This window comes from Dreissena polymorpha, chromosome 4 (assembly GCF_020536995.1).
Source record: "Dreissena polymorpha isolate Duluth1 chromosome 4, UMN_Dpol_1.0, whole genome shotgun sequence".
NCBI lineage: Eukaryota > Metazoa > Mollusca > Bivalvia > Myida > Dreissenidae > Dreissena > Dreissena polymorpha.
In genome coordinates, this window is record NC_068358.1 from 105,184,422 (window position 1) to 105,210,544 (window position 26,123).

Sequence of the window (26,123 nt, forward strand, 5' to 3'; positions counted from 1 at the left end):
TAGATTAGCCTGTGCGATTGCACTTTATTCCCATGCATTAATCCCAGTTTTCTGATAATGGATTCAAATATTTTAGTGATGGTAGTGATGACTACAAGTACAGCACGAGATCTCGAGATCATGGCAGCACCAGGGAGTATGAAAGGTCAAACAATGAGTCTTGGTCTGGGAAATTGTGCTCAATAAATTCGGTTGAAGTATCGTTCCCGGTTAGCCTGTGCAGTCTGCTAATCAGGACGCCACTTTCTATTTGTATGGAATTTTTTGCTTAAAATAAGTCTCGTCTAAACTAAAATACTGTTTAGGCCAAAAGTGTTATCCCTGATAAGCCTGTGCGGACTGCACAGGCTACCTGGAAAACAATATGCACATGAATTCAGCCCAGTTTTCCCAGAACAGGGCTTCATTTTACTTCATCATATTGTCTGAATGCATGTTGTAGTATAAAGAATTTCAACTTTAATAACAATCATGTTTGCTGTTTTTACTTTAAAAATGTCCTGCAATCTATTCTAATTGTATCTTTTTAGGCCTCAATGTTTACCAGTATATTGTCTTTAAGAAATAATGTTTCAATATACCAATGTATATTGGCCTATATAAAAGCATTTGGAGTTTGGATGAGCAGGCATTAAATAATAATGCTTAACTTGTAATTAAACAACATAGCCTTACTTGATATTAAACCACAAGGGCTTACTTGCCATTAAACCACCATGGCTAAGTTGCCATTAAACCACAAGGGCTTTGTTGCCATTAAATCACAAGGGCTTAGTTGCCATTAAACCACAAGGGCTTAGTTGACTTAAACCACAAGGGCTTAGTTGACATTAAAACCATAAGGGCTTGGCTGCCATTAAACCACAAGGGCTTGGTGGCCATTAAACCACAAGGGCTTGGTGGCCATTAAACCAAAAGGACTTATTCGCATTAAAACACAAGGGCCTCGTTGCCATTAAACAACAATTTGGTTAGTTGCCATTAAATCACAAGTCTTAGTTGCAATTAAACCACAGGGGATAAGTTGCCATTTAACCACAAGGGCTTAGTTGACATTAAACCACAATGGATAAGTTGCCATTAAACCACAAGGGGTAAGTTGTCATTAAACCACAAGGGCCTTACTTGTCATTAATTCACAAGGGCCTTACTTGTCATTCGATTTTGTGACTTGTCATTACAGCAGGGACTACTATCGAGATTCGAGGCAGACTCGAGAACGATCTCGCGAAAGATCCCGATCCCGAGACAGAGACCGACGCCATCGTGACAGAGACAGGGATGACAAGAAATCTAAGAGGTACAACTTCCTTGTTTAAAAATCTAAGAGGTACAGCTTCCTTTTTTAGAAATCTTAGAGGTACAACTCTCTTCTCTAGAAATCTTAGAAGCACAACTTCCTTCCCATAAACAAGAAATCTAAGAGGTACAGCTTCCTTCTCTAGAAATCTTAGAGGTACAACTCTCTTCTCTTGAAATCTTAGAAGTACAACTTCCTTCCCATAGACAAGAAATCTAAAAGGTACAGCTTCCTTCTTTTGAAATCTTAGAGGCAAAACAATATTCTCTAGAAATATAAGAGGTACAACTTCCTTCTCTTGAAATTTTGGAGATAATGCTTCCTTCTCTTGAAGTCTTAGAGGTATAACTATCTTCTCTTGAAATATAAGAGGTACAACTTCCTTCTTTAGAAATGTAAGAAGTACAGTTTCCTTCTCTTGAAATCTTACAGATAAATCTTCTCTTTAATAACAAGAGGGCTTTAGAAATCTAAGAGGTACGATTGACTTCACTAGTTATCTTATAGGTACAGCTCCCTTCTCTAAAAATTAAGAGATACAGCGTCCTTCTCTTGAACTCTAAGAGGTACAGCTTCCTTGTCTTGAATGAACATAGAGGGTTTAATGCTGAACCGTTTTATTGGCTTAGAATTTTAATAGCAAATCAACTAGCTTAGCATGTGGATATAGTAAACAAAAATTTATCTATGACAAGGACAAGGTCATTGCATCAATTTTAGCTGCGCTCAGGGAAAACTGGGCATAATCACATGCATTAATTTTCCTCCCAGATAAGCCTGGCTTAATACACATGCATAAAGTGTCCTCCCAGGTAAGCCTGTACAGTCTACACATGCATAAAGTGTCCTCCCAGATAAGCCTGTACAGTCTACACATGCATTAATTGTCCTCCCAGATAAGCCTGTACAGTCTACACATGCATTAAGCATCCTAGATAAGCCTGTACACATGCATTAAGCATCATAGATAAGCCTGTACACATGCATTAAACATCCCAGATAAGCCTGTACAGTCTACACATGAATTAAGCATCCCAGATAAGCCTGTACAGTCTACACATGAATTAAGCATCCCAGATAAGCCTGTACACATGCATTAAGCCTCCGAGATAATCCTGTACACATGCATTAAGCATCCTAGATAAGCCTGTACACATGCATTAAGCATCCCAGATAAGCCTGTACAGTCTACACATGCATTAAGCATCCCAGATAAGCCTGTACAGTCTACACATGCATTAAGCATCCCAGATAAGCCTGTACAGTCTACACATGCATTAAGCCTCCGAGATAATCCTGTACACATGAATTAAGCATCCTAGATAAGCCTGTACACATGCATTAAGCATCCCAGATAAGTCTGTACACATGCATTAAGCATCCCAGATAAGCCTGTACAGTCTACACATGCATTAAGCATCCCAGATAAGTTTGTACAGTCTACACATGCATTAAGCATCCCAGATAAGTCTGTACAGTCTACACATGCATTTAGCATCCTAGATAAGCCTGTACAGTCTACACATGCATTTAGCATCCCAGATAAGTCTGTACAGTCTACACATGCATTTAGCATCCTAGATAAGCCTGTACACATGCATAACGTGTCCTCCCAGATAAGCCTGTACACATGCATTAATTGTCCTCCCAGATAAGCCTGTACACATGCATTAAGTGTCCTCCCAGATAAGCCTGTACACATGCATTAAGTGTCCTCCCAGATAAGCCTGTACACATGCATTAAGTGTCCTCCCTGATAAGCCTGTACAGTCTACACATTCTTATCAGGGACGACTCTTATACCTAGTCTGCATTTTTGTTTAGAAGATACTTCCTTTAAACAAAAAATTCCATAAAAGCTAAAAGTGTCATCCCTGATTTATCTGTGCAAACTGCATAGGCTAATCTTGGATGGCACTATGCACATACATTAAGCCCAGTTTTCAAAGGTTCAGGAACAAGGCTCATTTTATTTTACAAATAAATTGTCACTCTTTCAGGCTTATTTAATAATTTGTAAGTAAATTAATAGTGCATAATTAATTAATTTGTAGAAAAAAAAGTTAGTTTGTTCTTCCAATGTTCAATAACCAGTCTATATTAGTATAACTTAAAATTAAGCCCAGTTTTCCCAGATCAAGGCTCATGATGTTATTTTCAGGAAAATCAAGGATGAGCCTGATGACTCGGACTACTATAAATCCTCGTCTTCGTCCAAACACAAAAAGTCAAAGCGGTCCAAACGAGAAAAGGATGGTGACTCTACTGACAAACCAGGCGAATCATGAAACTTTACCGTCAATGAAGATGTTCTGTACCTAGTACAAGATACAAACTTGCTCTTGTTTTGGTTAAGATGATATCAGTTCATCATATGAGCTACGTTCTGGAAAAGCTGGGCGTAATTCATGTGCGTAAACTGTTGTCCCTAATTAGCCTGTGCAGTCTGTACAGGCTAATCAGGGACAACACTTTTGTCCTACTCTGTATATTCGTTTAAGAGACCTCGTTAAAATGAAAATTCCATAAAACCTGAAAGTCTTGTCCCTGATTAGCCTATGCAGACTATTTTGTGTTTATTATGTTTTAACATGCATATATATCATAATGTTGTCATTTGTCTCACCATTACACTGTTTTCAATGAACAGATATTAGAGAATTCATCACAAGGGATGCATATTCTTTGCATTTGTGTTGTTAGTGATTTTCTTTCTACGAAAGTAATAAAAGAGTATGAATGTTTTCTGCTGTCATGTTTACTTAAGCTTGTGTGGGTAGACATTGATAACGCTACCGTCGAAACACATGACATACAGCAATGTCTGGATAATGAACCATAATTTGTTTTTTAGTCAGATGTCATAATTACACTGTTTATAGAACACAAGGTATGATCAGCTTAAACTATAAGACAAAAGACAAGGATTTTGCAAAGCATTTTTCTAACCAGAGTTCCAACTTTTTTTATTTATTAAATTGAAAGATTTTAAATCTTTATACTGCAGTTATAAATGAACATATTATTCAATAAAGGCTATGTAGGCATTCACGGATATAGAGAATATTTGGCAAATATTGACGTTAAGTTTTATCATACAACTCTTAGAAACAGATAAGTGTGTCTTTCCCAGCACCTTATACGAGCCGTGTCATGAGAAATTAGGTCTTAAGCCACTTGCATAGTCTGTGTCATGAGAAAAAAGGTCTTAAGCCACTTGCACACACATAGTTTGTGTCGTGAGAAAATAGGTCTTAAGCCACTTGCATGCGTGTAGTCTAGTAAGCTACCCTGTGTGCTAATGAGACCGCGCAACCTTGTGCCACTTTACAATGGGCAGGTAATTCCTGACCAAACTGTGTGTGGTGTAATCACATGATGTTTGACGTCAAATACTGTACGTAACCTGTGTTTTGTTGGTCAAGCCAGTAACTATTTAGGATCAATAGTCAATGATTTCCATTTCAACATTGAGGGAGAGCTTGAAAGAATTTGTATACCAGCTGACATTGAATTCATGCTTCCCTATCAAAGGTCAAGGATTGTGTCTGCATTTGTCCAAGGAGGAGTGATAAATATTACTGCAAAATAGTGTTGTCCATTATCAGAAAATAAGAAAACTATTAACTATGATAATCAGTTTGTTATTTGCGCATTTCACGGCGAGAAAATAACACATTTTTCCAGACATATTCTGATTAATATATTTTCATACGTGTCTGCATTTAAAACCCCATCAAAATTACTAGTAATATGTATTGGCATAAGACTGAAACCACAGAGAAAAAATCATGTTTTGTTCCAAAACTTGTATGCATCCAGCATCTGGAGATTAGCCTCCTGTTTATCTGTCCGTCAATACCATATAAACCAAACATGATTGTTTTGTATAGCATCAAAAATGCTTCCTACAATTCTTTAAAACTTCTATGAGGGTTGTCCTCAAACACCATCAACACCCCCACATCACTCTTGCCTCAGTTTAACCTTGACCACTATTTGACTTGTTCAGACGGTCAAATTTCTCGATTACTGTCAACCCAAATGACGCATCTTATCTTTACACAATACAACTTGCTACAAAGCTTTGATATTTGAATTGATGATATCTGTTAACACTCTAAATACACTCACATCACCGTATCATATTTTGACCTTAAGATTCACCTACTTTTGGACTTAGCATTATTCAAAAGGTCGAAATTCTTACTTACCCAAAATTAACATTTCGCTTAACATCAATACTACTTCCAAAGAAGCCGGCCAAAGGATCTCACCTCACACCCCAAGGAACCTTGCTCTTCCAAGCAGGTAGAGGTCACAAAGTTTCAGAAAAGACTTAAAAAAGAATGATTTGAACAAACCAAAGTCATTTTCAAACTCAAACCCAGATACCATTACAACACAATTTTTCATGTTTTGAGCAAGTTTCATGAGTGGGTCAAATATGTGAGATCTAGAGTATTAAGATGGTTTTACTACAGCCACATAAGTAAAACTGTCCAATCACATGATGTCATGTTTTAAATAAACTGGAACCCTATCTCACAAATGCGACTTTTCTTTTGTTTGAGCTAGTATACATTATTTTTACCCGTCTGACCCTTCTTCGCATTTAGCCGTGATTTCATTGAAAAAAAAATTCTAACAAAGTGTCATAAAGACTGTGCAATAAATTCTTGGTTGGGGCGTGGGTGATGGTTTGGGTGGAGTCCATTGTGGTATGTCAGGTAAGTGTTGTTTTGTCAAAGTATGAATCAAATCTGATCATAATTAAGAAGTTATGGCAATTTTAGAACAAGAGCACCGTCTTGCAAGTGCAGACCGCTCATCTATTTTTCTTTTTAAAGGTGTAGGGACCTATCTCAATTTCAATCACAAAGGAGGGAGGGGTGGAGTGGAGAGGGGTGTATAGTGTGGGGGTGTGGTCATTTATTACATTTTATTCCAAAAATGCAAAAAAAATAAAAAAAAATTTTAGGGGGGGGGGGGGATTGGGTGGGATGGTTGGACGGTATTTCAAAAATAAAATAATACAAATAAATATTTGTGTTTTTTAACCATGTTTGAAAAAAAACAAGAGATGTGTTTGTCAGAAACACAATGCCCCCTATTGCGCCGCTTTGAAAAAAAAAGAAAGTTTTTTTTACCTTTGACCTTGAAGGATGACCTTGACCTTGAACTTCCACCACTAAAAATGTGCAGCTTTATGAGAACGCCGCTTTGAAATAAATTTTTTGACCTTTGACCTTGAAGGATAACCTTGACCTTGAACTTCCACCACTCAAAATGTGCAGCTTCATGATAACGCCGCTTTGAAATTATTATTTTTTACCTTTAACCTTGAAGGATGACCTTGACCTTGAACTTCCGCAACTCAAAATGTGCATCTTCATGAGAACGCCGCTTTGAAATTTAAAAAAAACACAAGAGCACCGCCTTGCGGGTGCAGACCGCTCATCTATTTTCTTTTTAAAGGTGAAGGGACTCTCAATTTAAATCACAAAGGAGGGCGAGGTGGACTGAAGAGGGGTGTATAGTGTGGGGTGTGGACATTTATTACATTTTCTTCCAAAAATGCGAACAAAAATGAAAAAAAAAAAAAAAAATGTTTTCAGGGGGGGGGGGGGATTCTTGGGTGCGATCGTAAAACGGTATTTCAAAAATAACATAATAAAAATAAATATTTGTGTTTTTTAACCGTTTCAAAAAAAAAATTTGGGGGGTGGGGTGGGGGTGGGGTATAATAGTGTGAGGGTGTGGTGGTCATTTGTGAGATGATCTTTAAAAAAAAAAAATTTAGGGGGGGTGGGGGGTAGGGGATTCTTGGGTGCGATGCTTGGACGGTATTTCAAAAATAAAAATAATTATTTGTGTTTTTTAACAGTTTCAAAAAAAGAAAATTTGGGGGGGTGGGTGGGGGGGGGGTAAAGTGTGAGGGTGTGGTGGTCATTTGTGAGATGATCTTAAAAAAAACAAGAGGGCCATGATGGCCCTGAATCGCTCACCTGACTTACCTTGCTTCATGAACTTAAATTTTATTAGACCCATATACAATCCCAAGCCAAATTTCATTAATTAATACATTCTGACAAAATTTCATTAAGACGTGATGAAAACTGTGACCTCTTTCATCTACACAAGGTTTTACTAGAATTTTCCCGGTGACCTAATTTTTGACCCCAGATGACCCATATACGATCCAAAATCAGATATTATCAAGATAAACATTCTGACCATATTTCATTAAGATCATATGAAAACTATGATCTCTATTGTCTTCACAAAGTTTTTCTATGATTTGACCTAGTTTTTGACCCCAGATGACCCTAATACAATCCCAACCCAGATTTCATCAAGATTAATATTCTGGCCAAATTTCATATAGATTTAATGAAAACTGTGACCTCTACTGTCTACAAAAGTTTGTTTTTTTAATCTGACCTAGTTTTTGACCCTAGATGACCCAAAGTCAATCCCAATCCAGATTTTAACAAGACAAACATTCTGACTATATTGCAATAAAATCTGATGAAAACTGTGACCTCTATAGTCTACACAAGGTTTTTCTATTATTTGACCTAGTGCCTAGTTGCTGACCCCAGATGACCCAAATACAATCCAAACAGGGCTCCTCTTGCCCAAAAATTTCTGTGGCCAACATTTTAGCCAAATGGAATTTTGTGTAGCCAAATTTTAGAAACTGTAGCCAAAGTTTTAGCAAAGCATTAGCAGGGGTCAAAGTTGGATATTTTGAAAATCCTGAACTTAAAGCTGGGGGCCAGGGGGCCGCAGGGCCCTCGGTGGGTCCAGGGGACAAGGGGGCCAGAGGCCCCCAGAAGCTCCTGGATTTGACACATTTAAAGGGTGCCTGTACCTGTTCTGGTGATTCTATTTTCTTAAAAAAACAACATACACATATATTTAAAATCTTCATGTATTTGATAAAGAACACAAAGTTAGTCAAAAGGCAATTCATTCACATGCACCCTCTGTCTGGCATGGACTCGACTGCAGGTGTTGCTTTTGAAGAACCAGATAAAACCTGTAACAGTGGTTACAAATTATATTTTTCACACATACTTTAAAAAAGTCAATAATACATGTTTAATTAATGCACTGCAGAATCAAATGTCACCATTTATATTCACAGAATCATGCTGCCAGAAGCCTCCACATACACCTAAGAAAATTGGGTATGGTGGCTTCTGCTAAACAGTTAAAATTGAAAATTTCAGCATGGGTTCCCCTAGTTTTTATCCCAATCGTTGTTTGAATGCTAAATAATTGTATCCTGGTGTGACCCAAATTTGACGATGTAACGGTTACATGAAGCAATATTTAGCAAATAATTTAAGAAATAATGAATGTTTAATAGCACAAAATAATAATTTTAAACTCGGCTGTATTACTTTGAAATGATTCCAAGACAATAATCATCCATTTAATCGATAAAAATAGAACATCGTCGAATTAAGGTGTCGGCGAATTTGGATAACGGTAGGTTGCCCGTATTTGTTTTACAAAAAGTAAAAAGAAAAACATTTCTTGCTGCTGGGCTCATATGTTGGGGACAATATAACATTTTATTTAATTAAAAAAGACCTGTCCCAGTCAAAAAAAATGGCGTATTTGATCGTATTTTCAATTACTGTTAAAATTCTTTCCTGATTTATGCTTTATTCAAAGGTCAAAATGTTTTAAAAGCTCACAATCAATGAATCATACGTTATTAATAAAAAAAAATGGCAAATTTGCTAGATCTATCTTGCCGATTTTTGATGCAAAACAACCTAAACAGTAAACTTTAGCAACAGAAAATACGACCAAATTCGGGGTGTTAGTTTAAAAAAATAAAAACCCTACCTGGTTGGTCTTGATGGTTCTTATATTCTTTATGTGATAAGGGCCCTCTGCGTGGAGACGCAATGCCTTCTTCCCACAAGACTGATAATTCAGGGTTTTCTTACAAACTTCTCAAACCGCTTTTCCACAAAGCTTCCACTTTTCTCAACCAGTTCACTACCCGCCCGTAGACTACAGCGGGGAATGGCCACCCATTATAAACTGTATGCTGAAGTTTCTTTAGCTACCAACAGGCAAGTATCTCGTTGCCATTTTTCTCAACTTAAGTCTAAACACAGCTTCCCATTCGGCATCAAATATACGCAAAAAGTACTCAAATTGATTTAAATCGGCAGCAATCTTTAATCTTTAATCAGATGTAATTGTTTATTTAATCCTCTACGATGTACGATTTGTTTACGATTTGTTTTCACATCAGTAATTTGTCTCGATGACCGGTGTTAATGCCGACTGCGTTGAATTTTTCAGGTCAATAACACGGCGATGCATTGATGCACAGTCTACAGCTGAAAGCGGTTAATATCTGGGACGGCATGTCAGGAAAGAAATCAATACCGATAATTTGCATTGTTCATTAATTAAGCAACGATTATTAACACTTATCCTTTATGGATTTTCATGAAAGAAAAACCAAAATAGAGACAATTTTATTCTCTTTAATTTGATATATAAACAAGTTTGGAATGAATTGGATGAAAAATTTGGACTTTATTGCATAAACACCATTTTCTCAATTCAAGGGGAGGTAATTCTGTACTTCATGGACCAATAATGCTCATTTTTTGTAGGGTTTGTGTCCTCATTGATATAAAGACACTGTGCAAATTTGGAAAGGATCGGACAAAAAATGTGGAAGATTTTTGAAAGTTTTCACAAAATAGGCAAAAACGAATAAACATGCAAAGTTCAACGAGCTCCTGCGGCCATGTTTTTTGACGAATCAAATTTCTTTGAACAACTTTTTCAGGGGAGCCTTCAAAGGTCATCCCTGTGAAATTTTTTGTAAATCTGATGAGCGGTTTCTGACAAGAAGATTTTTTAAGGTTTTTACCATATATGGTCATGGCGGCCATCTTGGTTATGTGATCAAATTTTTTTTAACAATTCTTTTGTCCAATGACCTAGGGATGCTCCACATGAAATTTAGTTGAAATTGGCTCAATGGTTTAGTAGAAGAAGATGTTTACAAATTGTTTACAGACAGACGGACGGACGCCGGACGCTGAGTGATCACAATAGCTCACTCCGAGCTATCGCTCAGGTGAGCTAAAAAAATTAGGGGGGGGGGGGGAGGGCACGGGGGATGGTTTGGGTGGAGTCTATTGTGGTATGTCAGGTAAGAGTAGTTTTGTCAATCAAAGTATCAATCAAATCTAATCATAAATAAAGAAGTTATGGCAATTTTAGCAAAATTTAATAATTTTACCTTGAGAGTCAAGGTCATTCAAAGGTCAAGGTAAAATTCAACTTGCCAGGTACAGTAACCTCATGATAGCATGAAAGTATTTAAAGTTTGAATGCAATAGCCTTGATACTTTAGAAGTAAAGTGGATCGAAACACAAAATTTAACCATATATTCAAATGTTACTAAGTTTTACTGTCCCCATATGATAGTTTGTGAGTGTGCCAAGTATGAAAGCAATATCTATGATACTTTAGGGGTAAAGTGGACCAAAACACAAAACTTAACCAAATTTTCAATTTTCTAATTATAAAGGGCCCATAATTCCGTCCAAATGCCAGTCAGAGTTGCATAACTTTGCCTGCACAGTCCCCTTATGATAGTTAATAAGTGTTGCAAGTATGAAAGCAATAGCTTTGATACTGTAGGAATAAAGTGGACTTAAACACAATACTTAACCCAATTTTCTAAGTATAAAAAGGGCACATAATTCTGTCAAAATGCCAGTCAGAGTTACATAACTTTGCCTGCACAGTCCCCTTATGATAGTTAGTAAGTGTTGCAAGTATGAAAGCAATAGCTTTGATACTTAAGGAATAAAATGGACCTAAACACAAAACTTAACCAAAATTTTCAATTTTCTAAGTATAAAAAGGGCACATAATTCTGTCAAAATGCACGCCAAAGTTATCTAACTTTGCCTGCCCAGTCCCCTCATGATAGTAAGTAAGTGTACCAAGTTTGAATGCAATAGCATTGATACTTTCTGAGAAAAGTGGACCTAAACGCAAAACTTAACCGGACGCTGACGCCAAGGTGATGACAATAGCTCTTTTTTTTTTTTTTTCAAAAAATAGATGAGCTAAAAATTACCTTTGACCTTGAAGGATGACATTGACCTTGAAGGATGACCTTGACCTTGAACTTTCACCACTCAAAATGTGCAGCTTCATGAGAACGCCGCTTTGATTTTTTATTTTTTTTATTTTTACCTTGAAGTATGACCTTGACCTTGAAGAATGACCTTGACCTTCCATCCCTCAAAATGTGCAGCTTCATGAGGACGCCGCTTTGAATTTTTATTTATTTTTCGACCTTCGACCTTGAAGGATGACCTTGACCTTGAAGGATGACCTTGACCTTGCACCACTCAAAATGTGCAGCTTCATGAGGACGCCGCTTTGAATTAAAAAAAAAAAATTACCTTGAAGGATGACCTTGACCTTCAACTTCCACCACTCAAAATGTGCAGCTTCATGAGATACACATGCATGCCAAATATCAAGTTATTATCTTCAATATTAAAAAAGTTATGGCCAATGTTAAAGTTTTCGGACGGACAGACACCATATATTTGACATTTGACCTTGAAGGATGACCTTGACCTTCACCTTTCACCAATGAAAATGTTCAGCTCCATGAGATACACATGCATGCCAAATATCAAGTTGCTATCTTCAATATTGAAAAAGTTATGGCCAATGTTAAAGATTTCGGACGGATAGACAACATAAATTTGACCTTGACCTTTCACCACTCACAATGTGCAGCTCCATGAGATACACATGCATGCCAAATATCAAGTTGCTATTTTCAAAAGTGAAAAAGTTGTTGCCAATGTTAAAGTATTTTTTGGACGGACGGACATACTGACGGACAGTTCAACTGCTATATGCCACCCTACCGGGGGCATACAAATTATTTTTTTGGGGTGGTGGGTAAAGTTTTAGGGTGTGGTGGTCATTTATTAGATGATCTTTAATTGAAAATTAATTGGGGGGGGGGGGGGCGGGGGGCGTGGGGGATGGTTTGGGTGGAGTCAAAATGCAAGCCAGAGTTATCTCACTTTGCCTGCCCAGTCCCCTCATGATAGTAATGGTGATGACAATAGCTCTTTTTTTTTAAATAGATGAGCTAAAAATGTAATAATTAGACCTTGAGGGTCAAGGTAATTCAAAGGTCAAATTCAACTTGCCAGGTACAGTACCCTCATGATAATAAGAAAGTATTTGAAGTTTGAAAGCAATAGCCTTGATACTTTAGAAGTAAAGTGGATCTTAACTCAAAACTTTACCAAATTTTCAATTTTCTAACTTCTAAGTATAAAAAGGGAACACTATTCTTACAAAATGCTTGATACATTTGTCTGCTCTTGTTTATAGATTGGGGTCATGTTGGTAAAGAATTATGCAAAATATGAAAGCAATATGTCAAGGGACATAGAAAATATTTGAGGTGGTATGCAAACTTAAACATTCGAAGGCTCACGCCGACGTAAGTAGGATGGCTCCACTATATATATTTCATATATAATAGTCGAGCTAAAAATGAATTTAATGTTCATGCTTATATGTTGTTTAAAAAATAAACTAAATGTTGTTCATCATATTTTTTATTATATCTTTAATGATATTTGAACACATTGAAAAATTACCAAAATGTTGTTAATAATATTTTTCATAATATCTTTAATGATATTTGAACACATTAAAAACAAGTTCTAAACGTTCTAAATCATATTTTATCCAATGTGTCAACATTCAGTTTGGAGAATCACCAATCATCCTCATCTGAACTGTCATCAGCCCCTCCATCTTTTATGGTTTTCTTCGTCTTAACAAAACCAAACACACTTGTGTCTTTCTGTTTCCCAAACTTTGGTGGATTAAGCAGATCTCCCTGGTAGTTGATCGCTTGCGCACGACCAAGCCTCCATTCAAGCATTTCTGTTGGGAACTCGTCTGCCCCACCTAGCTCATCAAACCCTACGATGTAATCCTGGGTTTTGCCTTCCATGGCGATACATATGGTGGGCAACACCACAATTCTCAACCTGTCCACTAAAAACTTGCATTTCTCTGCATTGATTTTGATGAACTTAGTTTCTATATGCTTCGGAGCCAGGATTTCGAGATGTTTGTCAACTATTTTACATCTGAAGGTACTATCCCGAAAAAAATGACAGACTACCTTCTTGCTTTTTTTGCAAGTGTCAAAGAATTCTTTCTCATCATAAACTTCTGTGTACTGTCCATGTCCGTTTGTTGCCCATTCCTGTTTCTGTTGTTGTGCTTTTTTAAGGGCGTCCATTCTTCTTTGCCGAAGAACTTCAAAATCATCTTCGTCCATCTTATCTAAGCGCTCTATCTCAGCATCAAGCTGTTGTTCCACAACTTTAGTGGCCTGAAGCAAATGCCCCTCCAGGGCTCTTTCTATTCCGCCTGGATTCATTTTGAGTTGCTGAGTGATTCTGAAATGCATTATCAAAATGTGAATCGGGCAAACCAATAATTAATCACATCACAACAAAAATAAAATCATGGCTACACCACAAAAACAGGTTTTCAACTTTATTAATTTTATAAAAATGTGGACTTCTAATCAAGGACTGCATGCAAACGCTACCTAAAAAGCAAATTTCAAAGTATGATACACCGTTAAAGACTGAAAGTTTTGATCTGAACAGTGTTTCTATTTTTAACAAGGGACAAAATTGTCACAAAACCAGGTTTTCATTGTGAAAAAAAAATCTGATAAAGGGAGAAAACTCAAACTGAACTTTTGAAATGACCAAAAAAATTAACCCCCTTTGTAAGTTTTTTTTTTTTTTTAAATCTATTTTTAGTCGTGGCGACCTTGACATTGGAGATATTGACGTGATTCTTTCGTGGGACACACCGTCCCATGATGGTGAACAAATGTGCCAAATGATTTTAAAATCTCACAATGAATGACATAGTAATGGCCAGGACAAGCTCATTTATGGCCATTTTTGACCTTTGAACTCAAAGTGTGACCTTGACCTTGGAGATATCGACGTAATTATTTCGCGCTACACACCGTCCAATGATGGTGAACAAATGTGCCAAATGATTTTAAAATCTGACGATGAACGACATAGTTATGGCTCGGACAATCTCATTTATGGCCATTTTTGACCTTTGAACTCAAAGTGTGACCTTGACCTTGGAGATATCGACGTAATTATTTCGCGCGACACACCGTCCAATGATGGTGAACAAATGTGCCAAATGATTTTAAAATCTGACAATGAACGACATAGTTATGGCCCGGACAAGCTTATTCCGCCAGCCCGCCAGCCAGCCAGCCCGCCAGGCAGCCCGCCCGCATTCGCCAATCTAATAACCAGTTTTTTCCTTCCGAAAACCTGGTTAAAAACAGTGACATTGAGTTTGATCTTGACCATGCTACCTACACAAAATATTTCAGCTCATTATCTCCAATCTAACTAAAGTTTGTATTTGCATATCATGTTTCTATTGTTAGTTACCGTGACATTGACCTTTACACAACTAACAGGCCTCATATATAATCCCAAGCTAGGTCTCCAAGCAAGTTTGCTTTAAGTTATTTTAAATATAAGTTTATTAAGTTTTATTGGTCACAAATTAACTTTATTTACTGGGAAAACACATGTTTGTGGCTTTTTATAACCAGAGAACAATGTAAAAGCTTTTATGATCAACCTTTGCCTGTGGTTCCTGGTGAGTCATTTTTCATCAACATTTACTTTGTTGATACTCTAAAGCCTACATTTACTGTCGCATTTTCAGGAACATGGTCAGAACATTTGTGCAAATGCTATCATTATCTTGACTGATTACCAAAAAGATTTTAACACTTTAGAAACCTCATTTTAACAAATCATCATGAAACTTGCTTGACCATTTTTTTTAATGATATATCAACTGATTTAAAATGGTTCCAGTTTGTTGAAAAATGCAGCCACCAGGGGACTGGGCAGTTTTTATGTTTTGGCCATGTAAAACCTTGTGAACACTGCAGAACTGAGAAGTCATGTTTTGTCCAAAAAATATTAAATCTTACTCAGAAGATCTTGGGCTGGCAAAGTTAACAATGATTGTTTCTTTTAAAAAACTGCTATGGTTCTGAACATAACTAGCTCAGTAATTAAGTCGTGGGTAATTTTCATAAAGTGGTAACATCACAAATTGTACGATTCCCTTATTTCGAGCATTACCTAATTTCGATCACTTTGTTTACATTAAGGATGCGGCTCTCGTGATGACGTCACATGCATGTGCTCCGAGTATTTTGTTTTACTTACATTACTACGCTTGAAAATAATTACAAACACGACTAATATAAGGAAAAAAACAGATTAATTGTATTTAAAAATCTTACTTCAACAAGGGCTGTTTGTAAAACATGCATGCCCCCCATATGGGCTCTCCGTTGTAGTGAGAGCCATTGTGTGAATATGTTTTTTGTCACTGTGACCTTGACCTTTGACCTGGTGACCTGAAAATCAATAGGGGTCATCTGCCAGTCATGATCAATGTATCTATGAAGTTTCATGCTCCTAGCCATAAGCATTCTTGAGTTATCATCCGGACACCATTTTACTATTTCGGGTCACCGTGACCTTGACCGTTGACCTTGTGACCTCAAAATCAATAGGGGTCATCTGCGAGTCATGATCAATCTACCTATCAAGTTTCATGATCTTTGGCATATGCGTTCTTGAGTTATCATCCGAAAACCATTTTACTATTTCGGGTCACCGTGACCTTGACCTTTGACCTAGTGACCTCAAAATCAATAGGGGTCATCTGCGAGTCATGATCAATCTACCAATGAAGTTTCATGATCCTAGGCGTATGCATTCTTGAGTTATCATCCGGAAACCATTTTACTATTTCGGGTCACCGTGACCTTGACCTTTGACCTAGTGACCTCAAAATCAATAGGGGGTCATCTTCGAGTCATGATCAATCTACCCATGAAGTTTCATGATGCTAGGCGTATGTGTTTTTGAGTTATCATTCAAAAACCATTTTACTATTTCGGGTCACCGTGACCTTGAACTTTGACCTAGTGACCTCAAAATCAATAGGGGTCATCTGCGAGTCATGACCAATGTACCTATGAAGTTTCATGATCCTAGGCCCAAGCGTTCTTGAGTTATCGTCTGACAACCACCTGGTGGACGGACAGACCGACCGACAGACCGACCGACCGACATGAGCAAAGCAATATACCCCCTCTTCTTCGAAGGGGGGCATAACTAAAATAATCCAAATTTATGCCTATTTCTTGCATTTTTTCACAACTCTTCATTAAACTTGCACATGAATTGCAGACCACTGCCCTAGTTTAAACACAACAAATTCATGTATTTGATTTATTTGAATGAAAATTCTATAATTTCATGTTTCCCAGAAAATGTTGCATGGAACAATCTGTAAACGCACATCGCGAAAATAGGTTACATGACAATATACACACGTTCAGTGGGTAAGCCCTGTCCCGATTGGATGATAAATTTTATCAAATCTTTTAATAGTAACATATATATGCCAAAATTTTATTTGAACAAATTGCAAACGTTATTTCTTTTTCAACACTTGAGCACTTTTTTGTGTCAATGTTGCTCAAAAGAAGATTGACTGATAAAACAGAAACTTGTAAAATGGTAAATAGAAGATATGAAAAAAGTTAAATTTATCTTTCAGTTCCTCTAAATTTGTTCAGTGAATCGAATTTTCAAAGTTTTGTTGACCTCCTGCCTATTGCAATCGAGTACTCTCGCTTTTCGGATGTGACCTCTCGACTCAAGGTAAACAACGCGCGTAGTGTATGTCATTTGAGGGTGTGTATGGAACTATCATCTTTGCATGGTTAAACATGCTGTAAATAAACAGTTTTGACATTGGTTGAACGGGAATGAAATAAATCTTTAAAGGTACATCGTTTATTGCGGCATTGTTTGATTTAATTCAGAAATTATTTTAGTTGTTTCTTTAACTGCTTGACTCAAGATAATTGGAGGATATTTTTAAAATATATTACAATGAATCATAGTCAACATTATTATTAACTGTTGGTCTTAATATTTGTTTTTTTCTCAAATGTTTATCACATGTTAATGTAATAATAATAAATAATCGATGCCTTGATAGCGTGAAACCATCATCTTAAAAATGGGGATTCATTCCCTAGTAAGAGCTCAGAATTTTTCACTTTAGAATCATAGGTGAGCACCATAGACCCTCTGGTTCTTTTTCTTTGGTAACATTGACCTTGATTTTGGCCTGATTAGCCTCCTGCAGTCCAAATACAATCCCAATCAATGTCTTCAAGATTGTTTTATCCACATTTTCATAAATGCTGATTGGTCCATGCAAACTTTAAGTTATGTTAAGTTATGTATCTTTACCATAGCTCATTCGAGAACATTGATGATTGGATTCACATTTTTTACAATAAATATAGATACACTAGACGAATCTGTGAAACTGATTTAAAACAACATTGAATTACTTACAATCGATGTAGTTTTCTACGGTTGTTGTGCGGTTTTCTGTCTTGATATTTCAGTTGTCAAAATAATCAATAGCAAAATAAAATTATTTTGGATAGTAAACAAGTTCGGATATGTTTAGGACTAATACAGAATGTAACGATAGTTTTCATTGGTGTGCGTATTAAGAAAGGAACCAATCGGTAGCGGTATTCGTAGGGGTTTATGGCAATCGGGACTCCTCGGACAATTCCGCCAAAACGGCGATCGTCTCTCGGGTGTATTTGGTGGAAGGATATGTCTAACGCCTCTAGGCGGAAGATATTACACCGAAAATATAGTTCGGGTTACACACCATTAAATTTGCACTGAATCAACCGATAATATAGATATATAAGGACCAATATCTTTAAGGAGTAATATAATAGAATATTTATTAATGTTAATGTTTAAAATTAGATATTTTGCATGCAAAATATTCAAATTTTAATAAAATTCTAAAAAAGCCTATTAGTTGTTTATTGAAGGGAAAACATCAACATTATTCAAACTTAAAAGAATCAGTTTTTCTTAAATTATATTCATTGCAACATTGCTGATGTTCGGCTGCAGGCGACAAACTTTGAGATTTAATCAATATGTCTATGTTCTATACCATCAACAATCGTACAACACTGTACAGTGGTACAGAGAAAAATTTTCGATGTAATATAAGAAATAGTAAACTCCACGTTGGTCCCAATGGCATTATAGTTACCAGCCAGGCAGTCACAAACTGTATATTTCATGAAATGATATGAGTGGGGCTTGATTGAATTTGAAAAACGATTCTTTCTGTACATTTGATGATGGCAACCATACAGTACTTCTGGCAGATATTGTTTATACTTTATCCTAGGCATTTTAATTCCAGATGTTGTTATAATCCCGGCCAGGCAACTAGCTTTTCAAAGCCTTAAACAATCCAGTGCCATTAAAATTAGGGACAGTGTAACAATGTTCAGTTTTGTAATATTAATATATTATAAGGCATAACTTTGCCCTTGGAAATGAACTCAATTCAGAATGGCCTCTCAAAATAAGACATACTGTATTGGAAATGTTAAAACTGAGCTGTGGTGTTGTTAAAATTTATATTATTTATCTTTTAAGAAACTTTAAGATACATATCTCAGGCATGCCCATGGTTTTGGGTCGGTACTCTTTAGATGGGAAACAAAAACACTAAATATGGTCGACAGTGCAGGCAACAATTGTAAAAAGATATTTTCCATCCATGACTGCCATTACTGACATGAAGTTATTTAACTGTAATATGTCTGGAAACAGTGTCAGTCCCACTTTCCTAAATATTGATTTATTCATGCATATGTATATATATGCCATACAAGTACAGTCAATTTACAACATTTAACAATTGGAAAACAATTATCACAGGATTTGGATCACAATGCATTGATATATCACATTTTGAATATCACAGTCAAAGTTAATCATTTAAATTCAGTTATAAGTAAATAGTCAGTGTATTTGGCAGAGATCTGAAATAACAAGTAGTTACAAGATGTTTAAATCAAGACATTATATATATACCACAGGATGTCCCATGAAAGGTTTGCAACTTATTTCCAATGGGGCCCTATAGATGGGTGGAAAATGTACAAAAATGGTGGCATTAATATGCATAAAAATATCATTAATTTAAACTTGAGACTATAGTCTTGAGATCAAATAGTAATTAGCATATATTATTAGAGAGCATTAGTTACACAATGTATACTACTATTTTGTGACAATTTGTCATTACATTTAAATGTACATACAAATACTTTATTGATGACTTATTTGAACAACAGTAATATATATATATATATTATAACAAACCAATATATATATATATATTATATATATAATATAACAAACCAATCACATAAAACAATAATTTAAACAATAAGACTACTAGTAACAAACAAAATCAGCATCTTTTTCAATTTCAATCATATTGTCTGTGAGAGAAGTTTTCACTCTGTTTTCAAATTCATATTTATTCTTTTATAAGAATTTTTACATCAGCAGGTAAACAGTTCCAGTCTTTGATCGTTTATAATTAAAAGTAGTGCTGGTAAAACCATTCACTTGAGGACATTGAGGTAAATAAAAGTTATCTTTACTATGTCTACTGTTATCACTATATATATCAGACACTAAACTAAAATTATTATACAAAAAAGGTCATGTAAGAAGGACATTTCTTGTTAACAATTTTATAAACATGAATGAGTGTTATTTGCTTAACTCTGTTTTGAACATTTAAGCAACCAATATTACTAAAATCTTTAACTTTCAAAGATGTTCTAGAGTCATATCCATGAATAAATTTAACAACTTTATTTTGTACAACTTGTAATCTATTTTTTAACTGTTTACTAATACCATTGTACTATGAAGAGCTAGCATAGTCAAAATGGCATTGAAGCAATGAGTTACATAACAATTTTCTTAATTCCATATTTGAACAGTGGTTTTGTCTATAAAAGAACAGGGGTGTAGCTGCTTTTAGGCACAGCAGGCCCGGGCCTACATTTTTTTTTGAAACATGAAAAAATTAAAATTGCTTCAACTTCAAAAATGCATTAAAATGTTGACCCTGAAGGTGGTGAGGTGTAAGAAATCTGCATTTCATATTGACATGATCCTCAGGCAATGGATTCTGGTCTTGTTCAAAGGACATATCTTCCAATTATCAACTCTACTTCTTTCTATATAGACATGCAGACAGTATTATTGGAAAGAATTACCATGGTTTGACTTGTGAATAAGCGAGTGTTACAATTTTAAATGTTTCTCTGTTCCATATTGTTTTAAAATTTAGTTCTCTGGTATAAAGATAATACAGTAAAATTTAGTTCTCTGACATTGAGATAAAAAAGTAAAATATCAAAGAAATACAGGCCAAAGTCTTATATTTTCTTACCTTATTATTTGTCTAGATATGCTTTAAATCTCACCACAGGCGTTATTGGATTTAAAAAATTTCTGGGGGAGGACCCCTGCACACACACCCCGTTTTTATGTAACATATTCGGGCCTACAGCTCAAAAAATGCTAGCTACGCCCCTGAAGAATCTTATTCTTGAGTTCACCTTTTTTAATTATATTATTAACAATAAATGTAGCAGAAAGATCAGTGTCGAATATTGAACCAAGGTGTTCAACAGATGATTGAGAAACAATAGTGTGATCATTACATTTTACATTAAAATTATGAAGTTTAGATTTCCTTTTGGAACCAAACACTATACATTCAGTTTTTCCAAGGTGTAAAGACAGTTTGTTATCCACTAACCATTTAATACAATTTGCAAGTTCTTTACAAAAAACACTACTGATGATACTAGGATCTTTGTGAAAATAAAGGATGACACTTTCATCGGCATATAGAATAAGTTTACATAAATACAATAATCAAAAATCACTAATATCCTATATCAGTGTTAAGGCATTATGAAATGGAAATGGTGTGACAAGTAACAAGAACCCTACACATTTACATCACAAAACATATGATATCTACAATTACTGGATATAATATATATGTTGAAAGTTAATATAAAGAGGGCAATACAAAAGAATGTACAAAAGTAGTAATAAAGATAAAACAACCAGTTTACAATGTTAAGATTTATGCAGTTGTTGGCAATAAGAGAACAATTACCATTCTTAATTTTGAATTTTGCAAGTGTAAATACATGTATGTAAATCAGAACACAAGAATTTGTTTCCCGGTCACTTTGAACTATATAAGTGCCCAATGTTTACCCTCAGTGAATTTGTAAAACCAACTTATATGTGCTGTCTGTCCGAAAACTTAAACATTTCCTATAACTTTTGCAATATTGAAGATAGCAACTTGATATTTGGCATACATGTGTATCTCATGGAGCTGCACATTTTGAGTACTGAAAGGTCAAGGTCATCCTTAAAGGTCAAATATACAGCTTCAAAGCGGCGCACTAGGGGGCATTATGTTTCTGACAAACACATCTCTTGTTTTTACATGAAAAACCACAGACATTGTTGGAATTTGCCACATATTAGGCATTGTGCATACATTTTTAAACTCAATTTTCCACACAATGAAGCAACTTTTTAAAAAGGCACCAAAAAATGTTCCTCCATCCCCTTTGCACGCTAAACAAAGAATCAGTTTTAAGCTCCACTGGCCAAATTTGTTCAAATTATGCCCCTGGGTCATATTTGACCCTGCCCGGGTTACACACCATTAAATTTGCACTAAATTAACTGATAATATAGATATAGAAAGACCATTATCTCTGAGGTGTAATATAATAGAGTATTTGTTTCTGTTATTGTTAAACATTAGTTGTCATTACATACAAAATATTCAAATGTTAATTAAATGTTTAGAAATCCAATTAGTTGTTTCTTGAAGTGTAAACAACACCATTATTCAAACTTAAAGAACCAGTATTTCTTAAATTACATTAATTATCGGTACAACATTGCGGATGTTCTGCAGGGCGACAAACTTTGAGATTTAATCCATATGTTTAGGTTCTATACCATAAACAATCGTACAAAACTGTACAGTGATACAGGGAAAACTCTTCGGTGTATTATAAGAAATAGTAAAATCCACTAAGATCCCCCCCCCCAAAAAAAAAAAACAAAGTGACAAGCCAGGCAGTCACAAACTGTATACAGACAAAAGCCATATGGCTCTCAGTGGGGTTTACTATTACCAGTATTGAGACACCTAAAGGGTTTCGCAGGATGGAATAAGTGGAGAGCTTGATTGAATTTGAAAAACAATTCTTTCTGTGCATTTGATGATGGCAACCATACAGTACTTCTGGCAGATATTTTTTATATTTTAGCCTAGGCAACTTAATTCTAGATGCTGTTATTCTGGCCAGGCCGATACTCTTTAGCTGGGCAACCAAAACACTAAATATGGTCAACTGTGCAGGCAACAATTGTAACTAGAAGTGGCGCGGCAGAGGCCGACGCGTATCCCCATGCTGCATGTTTGACCCAGTAAGCATTTTAATGAACCTCGTGGTGAATATAATGGATCAGCCCTGTTTTAGCCTTAAGTGTAAATTGGTTATTCCAATACTGTGGAGACACCAATAACACCTATAAACAAATTAAGAATACAGTGTTTTTATGCCCCCGGTAGGGTGGCATATAGTTTTTGAACTGTCCGTCAGTCTGTCTGTCTGTCCTTCCGTCTGAAAACTTTAACATTGCCCTAACTTTTGCAATATTGAAGATAGCAACTTGATATTTGGCATGCATGTGCATCTCAAGTAGCTGCACATTTTGAGTGGTGAAAGGTCAAGGTCATCCTTAAAGGTCAAATATATGGCTTTAAAGCGGCGCAATAGGGGGGTATTGTGTTTCTGACAAACTCATCTCTTGTTTTTAATTGAAAAACCAAAGACATTGTTGGAATTTGACTTATTTAAGGCATCGTGTATACATTTTAAAACTCATTTTTCCACAATATGAAACAACTTTTTTAAAAGGCACCAATAAAAGCTCCTCCATCCCCTATGCACACTAAACCAAGAATCAGTTTTTTATAAGATTATCCTTCAAAATGGGCAAAAGTCCGGGGCAATACTGTCAAAATGCCCTTTAACAACTCTTGTGACATGCAGCTGTAGTCTATTTTCTCTGTATTTTTTTTTTACAGCGAAACACATAATGGCATCATCATAGATGTATAGCTCAGAATTCATTTTATACTATATAAATATGTTATGTGGTCTTATTTATACAAAATAACCTGGATATTTATGAAAAAACACCATCTCCCTGTAAAGAGAGATGGCATTTGTTCGCCATAAACATTTATATATTCCTTATATAAGCATATGTTCAATTTTGTGACCCCCGGGGCAGAGTCAAATTTGACCCCAGGGGCATAATTTGAACAAATTTGGTAGAAGACTATTAGATGTCTCTACATACAAAATTTGATAGTCCTAGACTCAATGGTTATGGACAATAAGATTTTGAAAGTTTTCACAAAATAGGCCTTATAAGCAAATTTTCAATTTTGTGACCCCTGGGGCAGGGTCAAATTTGACCCTAGGGGCATAATTTGAACAAATTTGAAAGAGGTTTACCCCAGGAACATTCCTGAGAAATTTTATCAGAATTGGACCAGAAGTTTAGGAGAAGATGTTTAAAGGAAAAGTTAACGCGCGGACAGACGCACGCGCGACGAACACAGGACCATAACATAAGCCCCGCTTGTCTTTGACCAGTGGAGCCTAAAAGATATTCGGCGTATATCCTGATTTTGTAATATAGTAAGAAAAATAACAATTTTATTTGATTCTGTAGTAGAAACAAAGAAGAACCCTTTTCTTTTCAAAGTAAAAGTTTTATAATTATGATAAATTGCCAGGACATAATTATGGGCCTTCGTTTTTGACATCTGATATCTTGTGAACCTAATAATGGTGCCCTAATACAAATGATACATAACATGAAGTAAAACAAAACAAAATTACTGCGTGTGTGTGAGATAGAGAAAATTATCAAAAAACAATGAAAATTTTATTTGCATATTAAATACAACACACTTTGACAACAAAAAGTATTGTTTGTATAATCAATATGAACATAATCTAAGTTGCTGCTAATATGGGATCCCCACCAGGATTTGAACCTGGATTTCCTCTCCATATAGAAAGGTGTGTTTGCTTACACTATAAGGATGTTCCAATTAACAGCAATAATATTGGTTACAATTATTTCTGTCAACTATATTAATTGATTAATTAAGTCTTGACACAAAATGTGTAAATAAACGTTTTAAGCTTTTTAAAAATAATATATTGAAGGCAACTGTCACATTGATAATGACATGTATCATAAGGGCTCGCCTTTAAAGCTACTCTGGATCAGGAACTCATGTTTTTCCACAACTGAACCTGAAATCAGAAAAAGATTATTTAAAACCACCTTTTTGTTATAGAAACAATTTAATGCCTTTTTTATTTCAATAGATTATTGATCCCCATAAAAATCTGGACACATAACCCAACAACTTGTTGAAAATGTGTTTGCTTATTTACATCTGTGAGTACATGTGTTGGTACATGTGACAGTGAGGCGGTAAGAAACTGCAACAACTAAATCGAAACAAATATTCAAATAACTACAATGGTATGTTTCTTATGCTAGCAATTAAGTAGCAAATAATGAGAATAACTAAATATGACATTTTGGGCTGCACTAACTATTAAGATCTATATAATGTTCAATGAACTTTATATACAAACAGGGCCGAGTTGCAACATTTTACAAGATAAAACGTTTGATTACTTGTACGGTAAGAAATAACACTTTTTAATTGATGTAACATGCATCAAAATAATCCCAAATAGTTTAAACAAAAAACACAGAAATATTAATTGACTAGATAGTAGATTGACATGAACAGACAGTAAAATAGAGTTTTGGAATGGTCATGTTCATCAGATCATGTACAAAATTGGGACAATCATAGCTCTACACAGTTTCCAACTAGTATTTTAAATGTAAAAGAAACAGATAAAGAAAAAAGATGTACACAGAACATTTGCTTGGAAAGTTCTGGGATTATTTCATCCAAATTTCTTCAAGAAAGTATAATGTACTGAAAAGTTTAGCTTACTAAAAAAAAACACTTAACAATATATTATATAATATTACAGATATTAACATATAAACATTGTTACTGAACTCAACAGAAAACACTTTAAAAGTTTCAATGACTTAACACATCGTTGTTGAAAAAAAGGGGCGCTTGCTGCACTGGTAACAACACAATTATATAACGCGATAATTTGCACATAAAATGTCCATAATCAAGAATTAGGTAAACATTGTGGGCAGTCAATCGTTTGGTATATGGGTGTTTGAACTAAATTGCATCCGATAAACAAAATGGCAGAAAAGCTATTGAGGTTATGTACATTTAAAAACCCGCAGAACTAGATATAATAAGCGCTTGGTGAAATCTACCATTAATTATGCTCACCATCTTGAAATAAAAAGTTCTTCAGCAAGCGTCAATTCTTTCTTTGGTCTGATGCGCAATACACAACTGATTGATTATTATGCCACTTGAAGTGATTAATAGTAATAACACATTTAATTAATATATCAGTGAACTAAATCTTGCAATAGACTAACACTAGTGTAAATTATTACATTTTTTGACTTGATACATTGACATGTTTAACTA

General features: G+C 35.4%; 2 protein-coding genes across 3 annotated transcripts in view; one reads left to right on the forward strand and one right to left on the reverse strand.

Moving 5' to 3' along the window:
• The window catches only part of LOC127879149 (pre-mRNA 3'-end-processing factor FIP1-like), a 33,339-nt gene extending 29,295 nt beyond the window's left edge, over positions 1–4,044 (forward strand). Inside the window, exons 14-16 of one of the 2 annotated variants that reach the window (XM_052425823.1) lie at positions 77–145; positions 1,184–1,300; positions 3,462–4,044. In XM_052425823.1, the coding sequence (XP_052281783.1) occupies positions 77–145; positions 1,184–1,300; positions 3,462–3,588 (313 nt within the window). In that variant the 3' untranslated portion in view covers positions 3,589–4,044. The remainder of the gene's footprint in view (positions 1–76; positions 146–1,183; positions 1,301–3,461) is intronic. The other variant, XM_052425825.1, reaches the window with a different exon arrangement.
• An 8,901-nt stretch (positions 4,045–12,945) lies between these two features.
• On the reverse strand, positions 12,946–18,028 carry LOC127879567 (thioredoxin domain-containing protein 9-like). The gene is made up of 2 exons (XM_052426505.1): positions 17,879–18,028; positions 12,946–13,819 (listed from the first exon to the last, which is right to left on the reverse strand). Exon 2 carries the CDS (start codon positions 13,798–13,800, stop codon positions 13,123–13,125), a length of 678 nt encoding a protein of 225 aa, XP_052282465.1. The 5' UTR covers positions 13,801–13,819; positions 17,879–18,028; the 3' UTR covers positions 12,946–13,122.
• Positions 18,029–26,123: the final 8,095 nt, after the last annotated feature.

Bases quoted from the DNA above. Each gene is read 5' to 3' on its own strand.
- LOC127879567 (XM_052426505.1), bottom strand. From the start codon at position 13,800: ATGAATCCAGGCGGAATAGAAAGAGCCCTGGAGGGGCATTTGCTTCAG.